The sequence below is a fragment of the Sceloporus occidentalis genome, unplaced genomic scaffold (assembly GCF_023333645.1).
Source record: "Sceloporus occidentalis isolate IW3139 unplaced genomic scaffold, rSceOcc1.0.p SCAF_7, whole genome shotgun sequence".
NCBI lineage: Eukaryota > Metazoa > Chordata > Lepidosauria > Squamata > Phrynosomatidae > Sceloporus > Sceloporus occidentalis.
Window position 1 is genome coordinate 66,955,567 of NW_028316987.1, and position 23,447 is coordinate 66,979,013.

At 38.3% G+C, this 23,447-nt stretch overlaps 1 protein-coding gene across 3 annotated transcripts in view; it reads right to left on the reverse strand.

Annotated features, from left to right (window-relative positions):
* DYNC1I1 (dynein cytoplasmic 1 intermediate chain 1) overlaps positions 1-23,447 on the reverse strand; it is a 246,234-nt gene that overhangs the window by 15,805 nt on the left and 206,982 nt on the right. For all 3 annotated transcript variants that reach the window (XM_089531382.1, XM_089531379.1, XM_089531380.1), the window contains exon 16: positions 13,506-13,631. In XM_089531382.1, the coding sequence (XP_089387508.1) occupies positions 13,506-13,631 (126 nt within the window). The remainder of the gene's footprint in view (positions 1-13,505; positions 13,632-23,447) is intronic.

The following is a 23,447-nucleotide window of genomic DNA, read 5'->3' on the forward strand; positions in this document are numbered from 1 at the left end:
GACATAGCAAAATGGTGTCCCTTATAAAAAATGGAAAATTGAGGTTTGATATTTGAAATTTATACTTTTTTTGAACATTTTCAAACCGTGGATGCTTAAATCCGTGTATAAGAAGGGTCAACTGTATAAGGTAGCTACTCCATAGATCTCCATGATTTAAAAGCTATATTTGTTCTGTAGCATGATATTCTGGGAGAGGTGGAGATACAGTGCAAGATCATGGCTTTTTTTAACACAACAAAAATGTCTTAACTGACTCTTCAGCACTTGGCCATGATAAATTACTTGGCCATGTAAATGGACTGATGTGTAAACATAGCGAATATAAGGCTGCTAGTCTATGGGCTTTATACTGACTATTCATTCTTTAGGTCTAATGAGATCTAATGAGTTCTGTGAGTATATCATAAAAAAGACCATAGCTCATTGATATAGTTTCTGTTCTGAAAGTTCCTTACAATGCAGTTAAACTACTGCTCCACCTAGTTCAGTATTGTTTATATAATTGTCTAATTATGTTCTGAATAGTTCAGCCTCCTGCGCCTCCAAATAAGAGAACCACTGCTGGTCAACATCAGATGTCCTGAACTTCAGCCACCAGAATCCCCAGTAACAAGTCATATTGACTGAGGCATCTCAGGGCTGGAGTTTGTCTTCATCTTCATCTTTATGCTGCAGTGCTTTCATAAAACTTTGCATCACAGAATTGCTAGCCAATGAATATACCTAATATGCAAATAATTTTTATTTTATTTTAAAATAATAAAATTGTGTCTGTAAACTTAGCACATTCTAGAGTTCGGAATACCGAAGAGCTGTTTTCCAAAGGGCCACAAGTGTCCTAAATTCCTATTGTCTGCTATAGAAAGGCAAAGATTTTTGTGCCCTGTATGAGGAACACATGGATCTCTTGCTTTTTTTAAAGCCACCAAACCTGTGTACTTGCGGTCTGTTGGATCACAGCCAAAGCGCCTGCAAATACCATAAAATTATAGTTCAAATATGTTGTTTCCGCTTTTCTGTGGAGCAAATTAATGTCCTGAACTCTTCTGTAACTTGCTGCAATTTCAAGCTAACCGGCTCCTTATCAAGACATACATTCCATAGCTCTCTACATTTATAACTACACACAACTTTACCAACCACTGGAAAAAAAACTTAACACCATAATTAAGTCCTCCGTCACAAGCAAGGTTGCTATTGAAAGTGACAAGCTCAAACCACAGAAGAATCATAAAGATGATTAATTTTACAAACTAATTCTTGTTTCGGAAGATATTTCTGCAGAAAACATATGCCACTCCTAGGAAGAAAGAGGGGATGTCTGTTCAGCTGAATATTGCAAACAACTACACCATTACATTGATGTAATACAGCTTTAACCTAAATTTGGCACTGAGCATTTTTTCACTCAATTCCCTGTAGTAAGGCAAATAACTACAACAATTTCCTAGTCAAGCTGATTTTACTCAATGTATATATAAAAAACCCTAAATATGCTTGGGAAATGGATTTACTTTTCCTATATAGCCAATTTGTTACTGTAAATTCACTTTTTCTATGTTCCTCATTAGAATGCTCTAGAATATTGGGAAACTATTTTATTTTAAGTATAGCTTTTTAAAAAATCTACAATAAGATGCTGTACAGCATTATGCAATTCTGTAGACTCACTTATCAGCCAACTTTTCCTTCCCATCCCTGGAAGTAATAATTCTGTATCAGCTGCAAAGAACTGCATGGAAACACTGCTCTATATTTTCCTACAAAGTGGGGTGAATGAGGCACTTCTGCATCACCGAAAAGAGGAGAAAAGGAGACAAATGTAATAAAAATAGCACATATGAATCAAATTTACATATTACAGTTTGTACAGACAACAACAGATAGATGCAAGGAATTGCTGCTTTCAAAAAGAATGTCAGGAAAGTTGGAGGGAAGCAGAAAGATGGACAAACTCTATTAGGGAGGTCACAGGTAAGAATTTATAGGACCTAAATAGAGAAGTGGAGGATAAGGAGTCTTGGAGATGTTTCATCCACAAGATCACCACGAGTCAGGATCGACTCAAAGGCGGTTAACAACAACAACAACAAACATGCTGATTTGCCACTTGATAATCTATGGCAGGGGGTTGGACTGGATGGCCCTAGTGGTCTCTTCCAACTCTATGATTCTATGATTCTATGATTCTATTCTAGTCGAGACTAACCAACAGGATTTGAGTCATGGCCTGGCAGGAATGGGAGAAGAATAATATTGGAAACTGGGATAAGGCCTTCCTGGTAATCCTCTTTCTTCTCTCTGAAGGCTAGAGATGGGAAAATAGAACTTTGAGATTATAATATTCCTTATCACTTACTTGTAGGTTCAGGAGTCAATTGTATTTGTGATACCTGTCCTACATAAATGTTTATTTGTTTCAGCAACAATACCAGTGCCTACACCTGTGTAGGGTAGTAGTTAGCAGGCTGAATTCAGGACAGCCAGGTTCAAGCCAACCACGCAGAAAGGAAACTCATTGGGTGACCTTGCATTTGTCAACCTAACCTGTCTGATAGGGTTGCAAAAAATAAAGTGAGGAGAAGGAGAGCCATTCAAGCTACTTTGAGCTCAACAGAGGAAAGGCAGCATATAAATGTAACAAACAAACAATCTGTTTGGGGAGGGCATGCAGTGGTGACATTTTACTCTTAATAGTCCCTCTCTCCTGGAGATCTAACATGGTGTAGTAGTTCCAGTGCTGCACTAGGACTCCAGGAGACTAAGGTTTGAATGCCCATTCCACCATGGAAACCCATTGGGTCTTAGAAGAACACAATAGCAATCCCTCTCAGGCTCAGAGGAAGGCAATGGCAACCCCCTTGTGAACAAATCTTGCTAAGCAAACCCCATGATAGGATCACTTTAGGTTCACTGTAAATCAGAAATGACTGGAAGGCACACAGTAACAACTATAGCTATATCTGTAACATGGCTGCCTGTGAGGGAGAGATTTAAGGAGTGACAGGAAATATATGGAGTGATACAGCGTTTTATATTTAGGTAGTGACAGCAGTAGACAGCCATAAAGCGGTCTATTACATATATAGCATATCTTCGGAGCAGCAGAAAGTATTTTAAATTAGTATATGAACATTCATTTCAAATTAGGGATGAACAATCTCTCAGAGAACAGTGTGGTGATCTGAGCATTGGACTAACACTTTGGAGACCAGGGTTCGAATCCCCACTCAGCCATGGAAACTCACTGGATAATCTTGGGCAAGTCATTCTCTCAGCCTCAGAGGAAGGCAAAGGCAAATTTCTCTCTGAACAAATCTTGCCATGATAGGATCACCATAAATCAGAAATGACCTGAAGGCACGCAACAACCACCACAACAACCACGACCACCTCTCAGAAAAAAGAGTTGGTCTCAGGGTGTCATCAAAATCTGGAGGCACAGGACCATGTAAAGAGGTAGGAGTGCATTCAACTCAAATGTTACTCACCTTATTTTAAGTACTTAAGGTGACCTAAGTCTATCCACGAAATGAAAAAAAGTTCAGCTGAAAATATACTGCTTTCTTTTTCATGGATGTATACATAATGTGTGCATTAAAGATCTCAGAAGTTCTAGGGTAACCTAAATAATTAATATTGTAATGAAAAACACAAGGATTTAGGGTGATAATTACTGGACTTTGCTCTACTTACACTGGCTTACCCCCTATGGAGGCTACCAAAGCTAAACATTTTATCACTCTAGTAATCAGCGATGGGTGATGGCCTTCATAAAACAAAGCAATTAAATCAGTTTTTTTAAACCTTGGCATTTTTTTCATTAAGGAGCCCTCATTTAAGGCCCCCACCCAAAGCTATACTGGATACACCAGTCAGTGTAACTACAGGTATTAGTCTCTTAAATATGCAAGAGGAGTCTGAAAGCTCAGCTTTTCAGAAACAATTATTTCACAAAAGTTATCTAAAGAAAAAAGCAGCAGCTTGAACACTCTTTTGATGATCACTAAAATTCTGAATTGGGGCCTAGATGCATGCAAGTTGCCCATGTGTGCAAAAAAATCCTTTTTCTAGCCGTAGGTTTAAGGGCACAAATCTAGATCTGGACAATGAGGAGGAGCAAAGGTCCACTACTGGTTCTGATTCAGATAAGCTCCCTGCTCCAGCAGTTTACAGTGGTGAAACCCTGTCCTTATGGCAAAGCTACACAATTAGAGGACAACATCAAGTTTGGTCTTTATAATACAAGAATAAACACTTCGTGCCCTCAAATGTCATTTCACTTCCAATAGTGACTTGCCTCTGAGTAAAACTGCTAACAAAATTATCTAACACAATTACCAATAGATATGATAACCTCAAAGTGTAAAAGAAAAAAACAAACAAAAACAAACCCTAATTATCCTAGGGCTGGATCTAAAAATACAGTAGGCCTTTGGTATTCACCCCCCTGTGGATAACAAAATCTGTGGATGCTCAAGCCCATTAAACACAATGACACAGTAAAATGGTGTCCCTTATATAATATAGGGTAAAATCAAGGCTTGCTTTATGGAATTTATATATTTTTAAAGTATTTTCAAGCCATGGAGGCTTGTCCGACTTTTTTGATTCCTATGGAGTGGCAATATGTGCAGCGAAGACTTTTTCTTCTGCCGCTACCAAGTTATGAAATAGCCTGCTGGAGGAGATTTGATGTATCACTAGTCCTGATTGTTTTAAAAAGGCAATCAAGACATATCTCCTACAGCAGGCATTCCCGGATTAATATTTTACCAACCTTGTATTTAATCATTCAACAATTGCCCTAACTACCTCTGCCTTGTATTTTTAACAACTGTTTTAAATAACTGTTTACTAATTTAATTGTATTTTATTGTGGATGGGAGGGTTTGGGATACAATGGTAGCAAGTGATTACTATATTTATGGATGTTTTTAGTATTAGCTGCTTTGATCTTCTGTAGAAGCGGGATAGAAATAATAATAATAATAATAATAATAATAATTATTATTATTATTATTATTATTCATAGTTGAATCCATGGATAAAGAATCCATGGAGGGAGGACTGTATGGTAAAAGCCACTCACAGAAGGAATCTTTCTAGCCCCACTCTTAAGGCTTCTGGATTTTACCTTTGTAAAAGTACAGTCAGAATATCTCAGACACTTTACCTTCTTTGATTGACCAGTAATATCTACATGCCATCACTATAGCTCTTACGGTTGAATTGAGACCTCTTTCTTAAATGTAACTGCTGGAGCAACTACTACTGAGTCTGGCTACAATAATCAGGATGCATCCATATTGCTGTGTTCTGAAATACAAGCGGTATAAAATTCGTTTTGTCACATATACTAATGCAATGACCATGATGGGTAGTTTAATACACACACACTTTACAAAATACCCTAAATAGATTTGCTAATTTACAATTGATGAAAAAAAAATCAAACTGCTTTAAATTTCTGCAGCTATCTTCTTAGTTAATATGATACACTTTTGAAAAATCAGATACTCCATTTCTATTTCTGCAAATAATCAGAAACTGATGTACAAAATTTTCCTTCACATCATGATAGATATGAACTTAAATATGGATTTGTGAAATCTGCCTGCCCTTGGAGATGTTTGTGTAAATCACATTCATGCTAACCGGGGGAATGTATATGCGTCGGAGAGAAAATAGACCCCTGACTGTGAAAATAAATGTGTTCAGTTGTTTTCAAAGACAATGCTGAAATCAAATAGCTAAAAAAGTGTATGTACTGTACAATGACAACTTTATCAGAAAATAAAAATATTAATGTTATTTTAAACTCAGTAGTCAGAAACCTACAGACAGATTGCTAAAAGAGGGGACTTTAATTTCATATTCAGGCCATTTTTTTTTTTAAAAAGTCAACTGAGAATCCACAGAAACAGCTACCTCAATTGAAAGTGGTAAGCAACTGTATACAAGTATCACATGCAATTGTGGTGAGAACACAAATGTGTCATTCTCTATACATGATTTCACTAAGCAGAGTACCTACTAGGTATATTAACCTATATCTATATCTAGGTATATTAACCTATATATTAACCTATATCTTTTGCTTGTTACAATTCCTTTCTAATTTGTACGAATTTTTCCAGCATGTTCAGCTACATGCCCCATAATCCCCAGACAAACCAGCAAATAAACATGCTGTATGGAGAAGATACAGTCTAATGCATGTGGAGGGCACCTGGTTGGAGGCAATAAAGATAAGCAGTTATAGGTGAGATACAGACGGGCAGGAGAAGACGTCTTGGAGGTGTATTCTGCTGAATACGGAGCCTCCAGACCGCCCGCCCCGGGGACGTGCTTCAGGTGTTGGGGCTTCCACACGGGGGGCAGTGAAGACGCCTCACCTGGGTCCGTTTCGGACCCGTAGCTTCTATACCGCTGCCTCGGAAGACGCCGCAAAGAAAGGGGCAGCTTCCGCACGGGCGGCCCAAACCACAGCTTTTTTTTTTTCCTTTGCCGGCTGGCGGATGCGTAGCTGCGCAGCTGCAGCGCTAAGCAGCGGCGGCAGAAAGCCTATGGGCACATTTAAAGCGCCCAAGCCCCTTTAAAACTTTTCCCCCCGCTCTGCCCAAGAACAATGGTGGTCTCCTGCCAGCTGGTGATCAGCTGGTGTTGGCATCCTTGTCCGCTTGCACTTTGCCAGTGTCACCAGCATCATGGATGCCTCCTCTCCTTTGGTCCCCGCGCTCCTGCTGAATCTGCAATGCACAGCTACAGCTGTCTCTGCTGCCACCGCAGGGGTTTTTTATTGTTAGGTGAAAATGGCACAGGAATGTGTGTAGGGGCTCACTTTAAAGTCCAAACTTTCCAAGCAGCGCATGCGTACATGTTGCTCTAGGGTTAGGGTTAGGGTTAGGGTTAGGGTTACGAGTCTTAAAATGTGCTGCAGCTGTGCTGCAGCTTCCACACCTGCATGGCAGCGGACGCTGCAATTAAAGCCTGACTGCAAACTGCGCATGTCCCAAGACCCCAACTCATTATGCGACGCAGCAGACACGGAGCTTTTAAATGGGCAACTTAAATTAGTGGCGTAGCAATTCTGGTGTACCGGTGCAGCAGCTCTCATGGCTTCTTCCACTTCTCGATATGTGTCAGCATTCAGGTAGGACTGCTCCAGTTTCTGCAAAATGTTTGGCTGGGACCATATAGCTATGAGGTCAGCCGTCTCAGTATGAGACCAAGACGTCCCCCTGCCTTTTTTCGGGGTGCTGGTGGATGGCTGAGCCATCCTGCCTGGTGGCAAAGGGGAGCCGCCACACAGCTGTGCCAGGAGCAGCCGAACTGTGCCCGTTCCCAGGTGAAAATGGCGCAGGAATGTGTGTAGGGGGTCACTTTAAATTCCAAACTTTCCCTTATCACTTTCTACAACCAAAACATCCGCCAGCAAAACTTACAACTTCCCGCGATTCTAGCAACGCATGCGCACAAGTGGCTCTAGGGTTAGGGTTACGAGTCTTAAAATGCGCCGCAGCTGTGCCGCAGCTTCCACAGCTGCATGGCAGCGGACGCTGCAATTAAAGCTTGACTGCAAACCACGCATGTCCCGGACCCCGACCCATTATGCGACGCAGCTGACACGGAGCTTTTAAACAGGCAACTTATATTTGCGGCGTAGCAATTCTGACGTACCGGTGCAGCAGCTTACATACGGAGCTGCGCACGTACGCCGCAAATCAAAAAGAAGTGGAAAAAAGCAGCACCTTTTTAATGCCGCTTCTTCCCGCTTGGGGCGTGCGGGGGGCATGTTCATGACGGCATTCAGGTAAGGGCCGTCTGAAGGCTCTACCTTCATGACGTCATGAATACACCCCTTTTTGCCCGTCTGTATCCCGCCATAGTGTGTATTATGCAGAAGATAAGTGCTCATGTCTGGATGACTCCTCTCTGAGAATATAAGAACTGAGCCATGATTTATGAACCACAAATACTGTTAAAAGAAGAGGATTATTCATAGGATTCTTTCCCTGCCCCTATGATATGGATCGATCCACTAGTGAGACATGGAGTTTGACACTAGTTCTCCAAAAAGGAAATAATTAAAAGAATAGTTAGTTTTTTTAAAATTTAATCTGACACAAGCTGTGGTTATTTTGGACTATGGTTTGGTCAAGCAAACCTAGAATCAACTATGGTTATTTACCTTACCTTGTTTAGATAAACTATAGATTAAATTTACTATAATTCTTGGTGTGAACAAAATAATAACCACTGTTGGTTTAAAATGGAAACAGATGGTTTAGATCCAAATGCATCAAAGGAAGAGACTTGAATCTACAAAAGTCCGTGCTGCCAACTGTGTTCTTTCAGTTAGTCTCAAAGGTGCTACAAGATCTTGCTACATACAGATTGCTTAGATATTGTCCTTTTAGCTGGACCAGAGAGGAGAGCGGGAAACAGACCTGAACACAAATGTCCAAACCAGGCTATACTTTTTAAAACCGTTTTTCAAGCAAACTGTGTATAGATATGTATGCTTTAGAAGAATCCAAAAGAGTAGAAAGAATACGATTTCAGGATCCCAAAATCTGCCAGACTAAACTCACAGAACTGAAGTGGGTTCATATACAGTATGGCTGAGTATACTGTGGCCTTCCAGTGGTTGTTCTACTTCTTAATAATATAATAATAAAATTTAGTTATATCCTGCCCCATCTGCACTCAGGCAATCTCCCATCCTCTGTCATAAGGCTTTGATCAGTATGACTGATGTGAACTGCAGACCAGCAATGTCTGCAGGATCATACATTCACCACCCCTGACACAGAGGGACTATTATGATACATTCTGTTCTATCAAGTATACATTTGAACATTGTTCTTATATGAATTATAATTAAATGAGTAATTTTTTTCATAGCACACTAAAAATATGGTAAATCAGGAAATTGCCTCACTCTGTCAGTTCTGTGCTCAAGTGGGTTTGTCTTTATAACATACAAGCAGAAAATCACTTGATGACAAAGGTGAAGTGATATGGCTAAATCTAAGTATTACAAAGACCTAGAATGAAAAATTAAGGATTTTCACATGTGTGAGAAAGTCTGGAGTGGTTTGCACTGCATATGCTGCAAAACTGAAGCTAGTAACTCACCAATATAACAATCATGTCCTCTGATCGCATAATCCAAGAGGAATTTGTTGTTGTGTGACTTCAAGTCACTTCTGACTTATGGTAACCATAACGTGATCCTCTGTGTTTGTGTGTGTGCCTTCAAGTCACCTTTCAACTTATGATGACCCTATGAATTTCATTGGGTTATCTTAGGCAAGGAAAATTCAGATGAAGTTTTGCCGGTTCCTTCTTTGAAATATAGCCTACAGCACCTGGTATTAAATCCATCCAAGTACAAACTAGAGCTGACCCTGCTTAGCTTTTAATATCAGATGGGATCTGATGCCTTTATGGTATTACTTGACACAAAGGAGATATTTCATATTTAAAGGTAAAGTAAAGGTAGTCCCTTGACATGAATTTCTAGTCTTAACTGACTGTAGGGGGTAGTGCTAATTTCTGTTCTTTAATGGACTTATATACATGATTCTAGTCAACTGGAGTCTGAGCTTAAATGCCCCTCAGTATTCTCCTCAGATCAAGCTCCCTGTCTCTTCTGTTTCTCAAGTGAAGAAAAGCCAAGAAATTGATATAATACTAAATCCATTTTTTCAGTGGCTAATCGGCAAACTATTCCAAATAATTCAGAGCATGATATGTCAAAGAGATATACCTGCAGACTGTCTAGACGCCAGACAATAGGCAAGCGCAGACCATATTGTCAATGCAGGTATTTCTAGCATCTGTCAGATTACTCAGGAAAAGAATTCCTGCCCATACCCAGTCAAACACAAGCACACACACAAAGCCCAAATATATAAATTAATAAATAAAACAAGCATCCTGGCAATTCTGTGGCAGAAATTTGAGTGTAATGACTTTCGACAGTTTAGCAATTATGATAACAATACAGGCAAGATGTTTCTGCAGCCATTTGTGAGCAAAAGCGACTCCTGCAAAAGCACACACCAGCCCAAGATATGAGTCATGCTCAAGCAATTTTGCTATGGGCCATAAAATCACTTTGTGTGAGTTAAAGCTAAATCTGTATATGTTCTATAATGTTTCCCTACTGTGGTGAGATGGAGATCCCAGTATCCTATCACAGATAATGACAAAAAAACAAATTCTGTCTATAAAAGCTGATTGCTCCACCAGTCACCCTTAACTGTTCCAAGAATTGTAATGCAGACACTACATTTTATGCTGCATTCAGCCACAAAGAGACACATTCCATCAAGTGCACACCATACTGACTTCAATTTAGTCAGATTTTAGTATGTAGTAGGGGGGAATTCAGAATAGCCTTCCAACACACTATATTCAGCCTGCTAATTTCCATTATATCTACTCGTCACCCTACGGGCTTCTGCCGCTCCTTTCCAAACCCACCGTTTCAGATTTTCTTACATCAATACCCAGCATACTCATTTAGGCAGCGATATCATGGACAGATTTCATTCTCTATCTACAGGAAAGATGATATGATGAAAGATGCCCGTGACAGTTAGTATAATAGAGCGACCAAGGTATTGAGCCCTAAACCACAAAGTCCTGAGCACAAATCTTGCCTCAGCAATGCACTCAGTGGGGAAGCTTTAAGCAACATATTGCATCTCAGCCTCAGCCTCCATATGCAATTTGGGGACAAGAGCGCTGAGCAGAGCTCAGGACAGTTACTTTTTTCAATGACAGCTCTTTGTATCCCCTAGCCAGAAAGGGAACCAGATAGAGGAACTGTAGTCTAAAAAGTACCTTTCTCAAGCTCTAACACAGATTCAGTTTAAAGGGTTGTAGTCAGCATAACAGATCACACACATTAAAGTACTTCAATGCTCAGAAAGCACTTAATACAGGGGTAGAAACCACTTATATGATAGCTTTTTGCAACTATTTTTTTTAAAAAAAATTAAAAATATATGCATGTATGATCTCATTTGGTTTTTTGGCTTGGCATTTTGTTTTATTGTTGTATCAAAAGTGACAACACAAGAAATTACTTTTAGGGCTGAGGTTCCTAAATTGTGTCCTGAGCTTTGAACCAGGGTTCAAAAATCCTGGGGTCCCCCCATCGATTTCCTCAAATTGCATTTAAGTGTATGTTTTGGGGGAAGGGTCCATAATTTTCATCCAATTTCTAAGGGAGTCTCTGACAACCCGTACCCACACTGGTCTAGGGCATACTCAGCATTGGTTCAATTGGAACTACTGGGTCTGGTTCTACTAGATTGATGCTGGAAATGTAGTCAACTGGTAGCTAGTATTGTACATCTTTTAAGATCATGTCAAGTTTTTACCTCTTTCTGGACAGACGTCAAGACAAGAATTAACATGTTTGAAATAAATAGTGACAATTTAAGACACTTATGTTTTACTACATAGCAATGCCCTAATAACTGTAACATGCATGGGTGAATGGTTTACTAGAACAATATTGAAAGCTAAATGTTTAGTTTTGTAAAACTAGAAATCTAAAAGCACCCTGAATGTTAATACTTGGATTAAGATCTTCTAACAATGTCTGAGTATGAAAAATACTTTATACATATCTACCAAAGATTGAATTGCAAGCAAACTGGCATAATTTTTATTTAATATGCAAAAATATATTTATATTGTAGTAACTTACCAGTCACTTAATTTTCCCTTTCTCTTTTTACTCTCTCTCTCAATCTTTCCCTTTTTGTTTTTTTAATGAGTATATGACAAATATAATTGGATCAATCCATGTGTTCTAACTGTAAGAGGTAAATTGTGTGTTACGAAGGATGGTAATTATCAATAATTTGTTCTTGAAAATGTAATTAATAATAAAGGGAAGACAAAAACTAAAAAGAATACACAAAATGGTAATATCCTATCATGTGGGTAGGAAGCCTGTATGTCCAGAAAGCTGCCCAAAATGTAGACTATGACACAAAAAAATTGTATGACCCTTAAACCCCTGTTCAATTCTAAGTGGCTAATGAGTTGGAACTCATTTAGTCATTCTTAAAAATGGGTTAAAACCATTTAATAATTTTTTCAAATGGGTTGAATCCATTTAGTCATTCTTAACGCAAATAAATGGGATTAGAGTTAGTCAAGACTAATGCAAACTTCACTGAGTTAAAAGGGTCTAGCCTAGATATGGTTATATCTGGATCACAGGAAATGTATCTAAAATTGGTCTGAGATTTGAAGAGCCCAATACAACAGTACAAGTACCAGGCATGAAATAGAAAGCTTCCCAGATCATGATGATGGTATGTGTGTGTGCGCGTATGTGCACACACATGTGTAGGATACATTATAAAACTGGGCCACAACGTAAGTAGCAATAATTTAAAGTAATGTAATTTTTGCAAAAGACAATTATTAACCACATCACTTTACCACATTACTTTGATACATACAACTTTATAATAAAGTCAGCACTACTGAACATCCTAGGGACTGGGATGGGGTGCATGGTGCACCTCTTTAAATCTAACTCATCATCTAATTAAACTAGCTGTCTTTCCCTCCTGAAGTCAACAGAGAAGCCCTTCCTAATCTGACAGTCCTTTAATCAGAGGACTTTCCTATGTAGAGTAGAACATATGGCCATCCTATCCTAAAGGCTCAGAGTAGTTTTTTAAAGAACCCATAGGAACAAATAAGAATCCATTAGTATTCAACATCAGAAACCACAATCACAGTAATTTCCTTTTGCTAAATTGATTTTGCTGCTTTTATAGAACTTCTAGAAAGAGAGTGGACCTGTTTAACAGCCAGGGCAACAGGAACAGAACTTGTAAAACTATCACACTGATCAGCTGGTTTCATGGGAAGGGAAAACCAAATCAAAACAACAGATCTTTCATCTACCCAATCAGTCTGACTACAGCTTATTTTGCAAGGACAGGCATCATGGATGCTAGTCTTGTTTATAGATGTAATTTCCTATCCACCTCAGGATATTAATGTGAAAATTGATCTGGGGTGAGGATTTATAAAGGACATTCAAAAGCACTTGACAGCCTTCTTCTAATAAATAGATAACTGTTAACTACTCCTTACTCTTATGAAACATTTCTAAAGGAAAAGACAAAGATTAGCCACATCATTTTGATACAAGATCTTTACATACAATTTTACAATCAAGTCAACACTACTGAACATCCTGGGGACTGGGGAGGGGTGCATCTCTTTAAATTCCCCTCATCATCTATAGTTTAAATTCATAAAGTATCTGTGTGTCTCTTCCTGAAGTCAATAGAGAAACTCCTCCTGATTTGAAAGGAGCTGAATTGCATCTTAAATTGACTAACTTGGGCACTGAACAGATAAACAGCTTGTAGATTCAATATAAAATGTCTGTTATTTCAAAGAGAAAGCATAAGTATACAGCATTATCTATGAAGACAGTTGCATACCTCTCCGACGTCATAGACCCAAATCCTTCCTTCAGAATCCCCAACTGCTACTTCTTTCCCAGCTTGGGCCCAACGAACACGATTGAGGGCAGAGGCTCCTTCGATTGTCACACTAGCTGTTGGAACCTATGAAAGACATTATTCTCTTGAGGATGATGATGTAAATGCTCTATACCAAATATGCTACTTCACAAAATAATAACAACAAAGGATGCATTGTTGTTCACTCAGATGGTACACTTAGGGAGGAACAGAAATGAAAGCAAAAAATAGGCAAGGCTTAAAACAAGATTTTTTTAAAATCAAAATGATTCACAGTGAGAAGTAAGAGGCAATGAGTGACACAGGTTTACTTAGTCTTCTTCATCTCAATGTGGCCAGCATAAGATCAGCAGATGAGTAAACTGAGTGGCAAAGATTAAGGAGTTTAAATGTGGTAAGAAGCATAAATCAAAACCAGTAAGGTATACAACAGGGGTGGACAACTTATTCCCTCTCATATTTTTCTGAGTTAGGGGTTAGGGGGAGTTAGGGGGGCATTGCTAGTTGAGGAATTCTTGCAGCTGTAGTTCAAAAAAGTAACTTTTTCTAAACTCTAGTTCTGGATGATCCTTGACCAAGATGTCCTCTCCATGGGCCTCTTGCCTTCCTCCTCACAAATTGCCTTGCTGCTATTATTATTATTACTCCCCTAACCCTAACATGGGTCACTTCCCAAAAAGGAGAAAGCAAGACAACCGGAGGCAGGTGCTCTTCCTCTAACCCAGTGCAAGTCCCTAGACTGGTGCCAGTCCCTGGCAATTTTCCAGGAAAGAAAGTAACAATTGTAGCCAATTGGCACAAATATGATACCAGTTCCTGGCACATTGGCAAAGATCATTACTGATATGCGATATCAAATAATCCAAGAAACACTGGGACCCTTGCTGAAGTATGAACTTTATAGGTGCCCAACCAAAAAGAACCCCTAATGCCAGTTCTGCTAAGGATATAGTGTAAGGAAGCAAAAGCATACCTGTTTGGAAACATTCATTATCACATTTATCCGTAATAGAACAAAGGTGCTGTTTTGGTCATCTGTGGTCCTGCACTGCCTCTTCTGCAGTTTCCATAACACTGCCCTATTCCTTACCCAGTGTGCCTTTCATTTGTTTTTGTTTTTAAAAAAACCTAGAAAATAATAGAAAAGGGACAGAAAACAGCCTGCTTGGGAATAGTGAGGGTGAGAGGAGGGGAATCATGCCCACTAATGCCACACAACGCTTGAAATGCAAAGCAGCTAGAGGAGAGACATGACATCATAGGATAAGTATGGCCAAAGATGCCATTATCCAGCTTTAATTCTAATTTAAAAGCATTGTGTGATAATCACCTTAATCATCTGGTAAAACTACTTTAACAATACTTACTGGTTAAATTAGCCACACATGTATACTTATGCAATCTTCCCCAAGTAAACGGCCTGTGCTCTAAAATCATCAGATGGCATTAGCATTAAAGCAAATTTATTTTCTCAACTAATTTGTATACAACTTTTTTGCGTGGCTATGCTGTTATCGTTTTCCTAGGTTTATGGACTGATGTCTTACTGTGTTTTATTACTAATGGGTTATTATGTCTTTTCATGCCTCCCTGGAATCCACCTGTGGAAGACATTTAATTTAGAATATTTTAATATTAAATTAAATCTGCAGCCCTCTACATGTGCATGATCCCCAAGGGACAAAATGAAATTCATTTCCCAATGTACATGAAAATAATTTCACTATTCAATTTAATAGCATTGATTGTTTAAGGTAAATCTGTGGGGTGAACTATGTTTATTTATTTTAATATATATAATCATTCTTGTACAATCATCAGTCCAGACAGATTACAAACCATCTCCAAATATTTTGAACATACCGAGAAGAATTATGATTTTCATATTCTGTGCCTTTGACTCTGAGGGAAATATTTATGAAAAATCTGAAGATATGAAAAGAGGTGTTGCATTTGTTTACCCTCCGCTCTCAAATTGTTATAGCCATTCAAGGTTACAAATAAAACGGTTGGTCAGGAAGATGCACAAAATAAAGTGTCGCTGTTTTGGATATCTCTGATACACCAGGATTATAATTAATACTTTCCCAAATGGCTCTATATTGAGAATTATTGATTGCACTCAGATGATGTATATAAATATTAATGAAAACAAAACTCAAAATTGTGGCATGTTTGAACGTCTTCTTGTACTTTGCAACTGGATCAGCATACAGGAGAAGTGTTCTTTGCCAACTTCCAGTGTAGCATTATAGTTGCAAATATAATGCAACTACAGATGTAAATCAAGAATTTTGATTTATTACACATGTAAATCGAACACTATTGTTCTCAGTAAAGAATCTTGATACATTTAGCTACATATATTTGTCCATAAAACAAATTTGCTAAATGTTAACACCCAGTTACTAAATTCAGTGGCCATGCTTGCAAGGGTTGGAGGAGAGAGCTACAGTCCAAAAAGTAACTTTTCCAAGTTCTAAATATCTGCTATGATTTTATGATTATATTTTCCAGAAACTCTCGCTGATTTTGCACATGTAGGTTACAGGTGTGACGCTTGAGATTTGGAATTGTCTTCTATGGGAGTCCCACAACCCATTTTATTTTGACAAGCTTTTACAGAATTGTATTTATAGTTTGTCTTTATATTCTTGCAGCTTTCTAAACTTGCATTTTAAACCTGTTTTGATGTCACTGATATCCATGTTGTCCGTTGGGATTAAAGACACTATTCTTGACATACTTAAAAGATGATAGCGTTGTTGTTGTTCTTTATGATTAAAATATACAAATGATCTTGATACTAAGATGCCTTGGATACCTTTTGGCAAGGTGAGATATTTGTTTGATTTACATCCCACTTTTCTCCCACGTGGATGTAAACATTGATAATAAATTTACAAAATTATGAATGTATGGAATTGCTTTGTACTGAATCAGGCTAGTTTTCTGGGTAGTTCAGTTTTATCTATAGTGACCGACTCTACCTTTCAAGGGCTTCAGCCAATTGGCTTCTCAGCCCTATATTAACCTGCCCAAGTCTTAACTATCTCACGAGTGGATTTTCACATGGTTCCACCACTGTTAGAAGCCAACCTGGTGAGGACATCTGAGAGGGCTTTTTGGTGGCTGCTCCCAGGGAATGAAATTCCCTTTCATAGGAGGACAGGCTGCCCTCCCAACAGTTGCCTTTTGCTAGCAGGTCAAACAGATCAAGAACTTTTTATTTTAAAAAATTTGATAATGAAAGGGTTATGCAGACATTTCTTTGAATGAGAGCATGTACTATATACAGGTTGAATATCCCTTATCCAGAATTCCAAAATCTGAAACATTCCAAAATCCAAAATTGTCCACATGGGTGACTGAGATAGTGACATCTTTGCTTTCTGATGGTTCACTGTACATACATTTTGTTTCATATACAAATTATTTAAAATATTATGTATAAAATTATCTTTAGGCTATGTTTATAAGTATATGTGAAACATAAATGAATTTCACGTTTAGACTTGGATTCCATCTCCAATATGCAAATATTCCAAAATCTGGGGGGGGGGGGAGATCCAAAACACTTCTGGTCCCAAGCATTTTGGATAGGGGAGACTCAACTTGTATTTTCATCTTGATTGTAACATTTTTGAACAATTTTATGCTTTTCAGATTAGTGGTGCTCTAATATGCTACCTTGATTACTTGTGTTTTAACTTTTTATCATTGGGTTTTTAGCCCTATCTTGTTGTAACTTTGTTGTAACCTGCCTTGGGTCTCATGTTGGGAGAAAAATAAATAAATAAATAAATAAATAAATAAATAAATATATATAAAAATGAAAATCAATCAGTCAATCAATATACTTGGAGGTGGCAGGAACAGAAGCAGGGACCTTTGGCATCCAAAGTACAATTGATTTAACAGCTGTCACTGATAAGCTTTATCATTACTGAGATGGGAGGGGAATGTACAAATAACTTTTGGCAATGTAGGTCACTGGACTACACTGCCACCAAAACAACACTGTGACATGCAGACAAAATCTAAAGAATGCTGTATGGACTTGCCCCTTTGTTGTATTCTTCTCTAAACTTTACTCATACCTAACTTATTTTTAAAACCCTGATCTCATTCAAGGTGCTAATACCCTGATGTGAAATTCCCTAATGCCAAAGTATTTGAATTTAACTGAGAAACAGCTGATTCATCTTAAAACACTGCAACCATTAAATCACCATTGAAACACTGAGACTATAAAATCACTGAGATCACAGGTACAGTTCTGCAATGCTTTCATCTCCAGTCCTAAAGCTATGTGCAAGACCCAGTGATTTCAAGGGAACACACTTTGACCTCAATCTCAGTCAGTTTAAATCCTACAACATTGGTTTACTTAGGTAGTGAATTAAGCTGTAATGCTTAAAAACCAGGATGGGGTGGGGTGGTGTATTGATTTCATCATTGAGATTTTTTATCTAGTAACAAACCAGATTCTTCCATTTGCTTTTTTGAAAACCTTTAAAAAGAAGACATTATAAGCTAAAGAATATGATTTGACTAAAACATGTGTTCTTTTGATTTTTGTGGGAATGATTTGGGGGCTTGTTTAATTCTCCCAGTGAAATCAATGGGGTCTCAATATGTTTAACTCTGGCTGGACTCTGGCCCAGTACTTGGAAGAGAGGGAGAAATAAAATCATTATTTTTTAAAAGTACCAAATTGCCGGGCAATGGATCAAAAGACCGAGCACTTCCAGTTGTTAAAGCGTTTGCTCCTTGGCTGCTACTGTGGGTCTCTGATTAGTTTTTCCTGGTAGTTGTGCTCACACTGAATTTTTTCCTAGAGGGAACTATTTCTTTTATTATTATTTTTTAAAAAGCCCAAAAGTGTATCTGCCTGGCATAGATTTAATGGTCCAAATTAAACAAATGAGAGTAAAATAAATGTGATGACTGTCATCCCGTTCACAGCTCCCTCTGCTTTAACTGCAGCGATCACAGAGCAATTTCCTCACCCATAACCAGATCTGCTGCATCAGTTTAAAACAGTCTGTTTGGGGAGAAATGACGAACTTCTCTTTCAGCAGTCTTTCAGGAGTGATAGTAAAGGCTAGTAATGGTAACACCTGTGGGGATGTCTCCCTCTCTTCTCCCTTCTCCAGAAGAGAAAGCCCCTCCTTATTCATCCTCCTCCAGCTGAACACTTTATAATTAAGCCGGCTCTGTGGCTTCCTGCTCAAAACACTTCAAAAGACCTCCCGTCTCCACCTGACAATCCAGTTTTCAGCATTTGTCCCGCCTTACCTGTCTAAGGTGATTTACAGAATACAGCAGTAAAAACCTGCATTTTCTTTTAACTTAAATGTCTCTTATAGTGCTACGAAAAGACGACGTTAACTCCCAAAAAGTGGAAGAAGAAAAAATAAAAATACTATTGGCATGACCTGCTTTTGCCTTGTTCATTTGATTGATTCTCCACTTCAATCCATGGGTATATAAATCCATTACCTTCTTAGTCTTTTACATACAACCGATGAATTAAGCTCTGTCTCGCCTTAAAAGCTCATGCCTCAAGCCCATATGGCGCCAATGCCCTTTCTGGATTCTCTGTTCTCGTAGGCGAACACAGCTATTCTTCTGCAATTAGGGAACTTAAATTTATTGTCATGCTTGTTCATTTCTATAGTGTTTTTAGCTTGCAAACCGATTTACAAGGCTTGCCTCTTTTATCTGTCTTGCCTTGTTGTTACTGTGCAACTCTTACAGGATCTGAACTGTGTATTTGCTGGGCAGAAGGCTCATAATATACTTAAGACTTGCGTAAGGCAATTATTTTGAGAGCTGATGCTCAAATCTCGGTAGGGTGACATTTAGAACTTTCAATCACAAGACTGTTCTCACAGGCCGAAGAAAAGAAAAGGAAAAGTTCAAGGGACAATTTCTGTAAAATCAAAATTACACACAGTTATTTCACAACTGGAAACGAGGCAAAACCACAGGCCCTTTGAATTCAGACAAAAAATGACATGAGACAAAATTGTAAAAGAGTAAAAAAAGAAGAAGAAAAGAGGAGCTATAGTAAGATACATTCTGTACATGGAAATCAATATATCTTCTCACAAAGCTTTCTGACTTCACTGATTGATTGATGCTAAACAGGGCAACAGTGTTTTCTCTCTATGGTTTCTATTTTTACATTTCTCTCTGCTACTGGTATAGAAATCTTTGTCCTTATATTTCAGAATTGTAACTGCACAAGAAGCTTTTCACACACATATAAAGTGTGTATACATTTGTATGCATGAATATTCATCCCTAGTGACAAAATGTTTAAAAGAAAACAAAGTAAACTTACATTAAAACGTCAAACGTTAAAACAGAGTAATTTTGATTAAACCAAACTGACAATTGGTTTTGACTTTTTAAAATGTTTAACTCTTTTAAACTTTTGCAAGCTCCCTTAATTCTCAAGACTGGGGAAAAATATAGGGTACAAATAAAACAATAAAAATAATGAATAAAATAACATGTGCTGCTACAGTACTTTAAGTATATATGATAAATGTTGTATCAGATAAAGAATAAAGGTGTTTCATATAAAAAAATAATATTTGAAAGGGAATGTCTGCTCAAAATGCTTGAAGCCATGTTTCTATCATCTTCTTAAAAAGCAAAAAGCAAAATAACTTGTTCACAGTTCTCTGAGATAAGAAAGAAAAGAAAAAAATCACTTCCAGAAACCCAAATAAGGGAGAATTGTAAATATTCTTTTTGCTCTTTTTAGGGCACAACTGGCCATCCAGGCTAGTAAAACACCGACTTAGGTCCAGACTATATTTGCTTGACAGCAGCATAGAACAATGGACAGTAACACCTGTAGATGATTTAATGGTCCTCCGCAAAATACATTCCCTCCAGGTCAAAAGCTGGCACACAATGGGAAATGGTTCCAGTCTGACTCAGGGTGGCATTCCACTGGTAGAATTATTTTTATTTAATTGTTTTAAAACTGTGGCTTCCCCTCACACACCACAACCACATTTGGGACATTCTGTTCTTTCACATGACCACAAGTCTTTCAGCATACATAGGTATGACCAGATTTGCAAGGATACTAGAGAATATTTGGCAAGGAAAATTATAGATGTATCACAGCAGTAAGTTGCTCTTAGATAACAATAATAATAATAATAATAATAATCAGAAATGGATGATGAAGGGGGAGGACCTACAGCTGAGAAAAAGAGTATGAATCCAAATGTTTAATATGAACCCACGTTTCACAGGTCCAAAACACATTGCAGAAATAATCCAGTTTGAAACTGCTTTAATTGTCTTGGCTCCATGCTAGGGAATTCTGAGAACTGTAGGGTTTTTTAAAGATATTTAGCCTTCTCTGTTAGAGCTCTGGTGCCACAATAAACTACAGTTCCCAGGATTCCCTAGTACTAAACCAGAGTAATTAAAGCAGTCCCATACTAGATTATTTCTGCAGTGTGTTTTGGACCAAAGACACGTTTATCAAATCACACATTCATGTTTCCTGTTAAATAAATGCATTTGCATTATATACTTATCACTTTTTAAATGGTATGATAATTATTATACAATTTGCTTTATCTTTATGGTGCTTCTCACTTCAATATTTATTACTATTTTATATACCCTTTTACAAATATCATTTTCTTTCAAGGAGTTCTAGGTAGATTATAGGTTTCCTATTTCTCCTTCCTTTTCTACTTCCAACAACACTGCAGGGCTGAAAAAACAAACCTATTAAGCTTTGTGGCTGAGTGAGAATTTCCACCAGTGTCTTCCTGGTTGAACCATTATTCTGCATGAACCAAATTAAGATTAACTTGTACTCCCTCATTAATACTGCATTGCAAATAAAATTCAGAGAAGGCTTTCACACCAGACCTAAATGCATTATCTGGATATCAGGACAGGAAACATCCAAACAAGGCCACAAATCTATGCATGTTTGCACTGGAACCAAGTCCTAGATAACTCGCTAGGGCTGCATCCATACTGCAGAAATAAACCAGTTTGACACCATTTCAACTGCCCTGGCTCTATGCTATGGAATTCTGGGAACTGTAGTTTTTTGTGGCACCAGAGCTCTCTGACAGAGAAAGCTACACATCTCACAAATCTGCAAATCCCAGGATTCCATAGCATTGAGCCATGGTGATTCAAGTAGTGTCAAACTAGATTATTTCTGCAGTGCGGATGCAGCCTATAGCTTACTAGTAAGCAGAGCTCTGGGAAAACAAATCCTTTATTTGTACTATAGCTCCTAGAATTCTTCAAACAGTGCAGCCACTAAGTGGCCCTGCTGGATTTGGGATTCTTGTAGTCCAAAAATAGGACTCTGTTTTACTAGAATATGATGCCAGGTAAGTGTATATATGTTTGGCTACTTGCAACACAATTTTTATGTAAGTTTAGTCCGAAGTAAGACCCATGGAGTTCAATGGGGCTTCTCTCCAACCGCACAGAATTGCAGCCAAGATTGTATCTCTAACCTAGGCATGTATACTAGGACTTGGATTATTATTATTATTATTAAGAATGACCCAGTATGTTCAATGGGTTTTTCCTCCAGGTAGAAGGTAAAATGCATGTCTGCTAATGGTACAGTCTTGGTTATTTTTCTCTACCTGGGACTTCCAAGAACATATGTTCCCTTTCCCCTTTTGATTCTTATGTTGTCAGTAATTGCTGTCAGTAGGGGAACATTTTAACCAGATTAAACTGGTTCACAGTTGGAACAAAGAAAAGATGCACCTTAGACTTGTAGTTCCCTTCTCTGTGCTTCTCAGTAGCAATGTGTGATAGCCAAACATGCACAAATCTGTAGTAAGTGCCATGTGTAGAAACTTTGCAAAAGATGTTCCAGGCAGGAAGGGAAAAGTTTAAGTCCTTCCTACACAGGGCACGTAGAAATTTAAAGCGGAGAAGCTGCTAACACACAGGTCTCCTGAACAACCCACTCCTTGAAAATGGAGACATCAACTCTAAATTGACAACTGTAAAGGGATAAGAAGAGTTGGGTGTGTAAAAGTTCCACTTATGTAATGTGAAACAGGTGGGCAGGAACTGAGTGCTAAGATGTTGTCCCAACTGATTCTCCACTTCTGCACATGCACACCATCATCTTCATGTTCTGAAAAATGCCCTTGCCCTCCACTACAGTTCTGCTACGGCAGGGACAATCCTGATTAAGGCTCTGTTGTCCCACTTTTTCAGTCGCTTTTAAAATATCCCCGTTTCTCTCTCCTCCTCCTCCCATTTTCTTCCTTTGTCCTCAGCTTACTTCAATTGCTGCCAACTGAGTTCAAAGTGGAAAAGTAGTACTTGCCCCCAACTAGCTCAGCAAGGGGAGAGAAAGGACAGCAGGAAGCAGAATCTTGCCCTTCCCTGTAGACTGAGGCAAAAGCAAGCTTCTGCAGCCTCTCCCAGCTTGTGTGCTTTCCCCCATAAATAATTTTATGTATTTTGACCACATTCTGAAGTTGCTTGCCACCACATGTCCCAGTTCACATGTTTTAAATGTTCGAGGGTCTGCAGGGCCTAGTACAGTGGCACCAGGGATTGATGAAGATAAAAACAGTGATAATTATTTTAAACAAGCAAAAAGCTTAAAGCTACAGTTGGACGATACCTTTATTAAGACTAACCAAAACATCATGAAAGTATGCAAGCTTCTGTTTGGTGACTTCTGTATTATTTTGTTTGATGCTGTCCAATTGTTTGTGTTGTTTTACTTTTCCACAGATGGAACAACCATCCTTGCTGATTTTTTTCTTTTTTCTTTTGCAAATAAAGAAAAGTCTACTGCACACTTGTGTGGCCCATGAATTGGTTTTTCTCTCTTGCTTTTACACTACTTCTTTATTA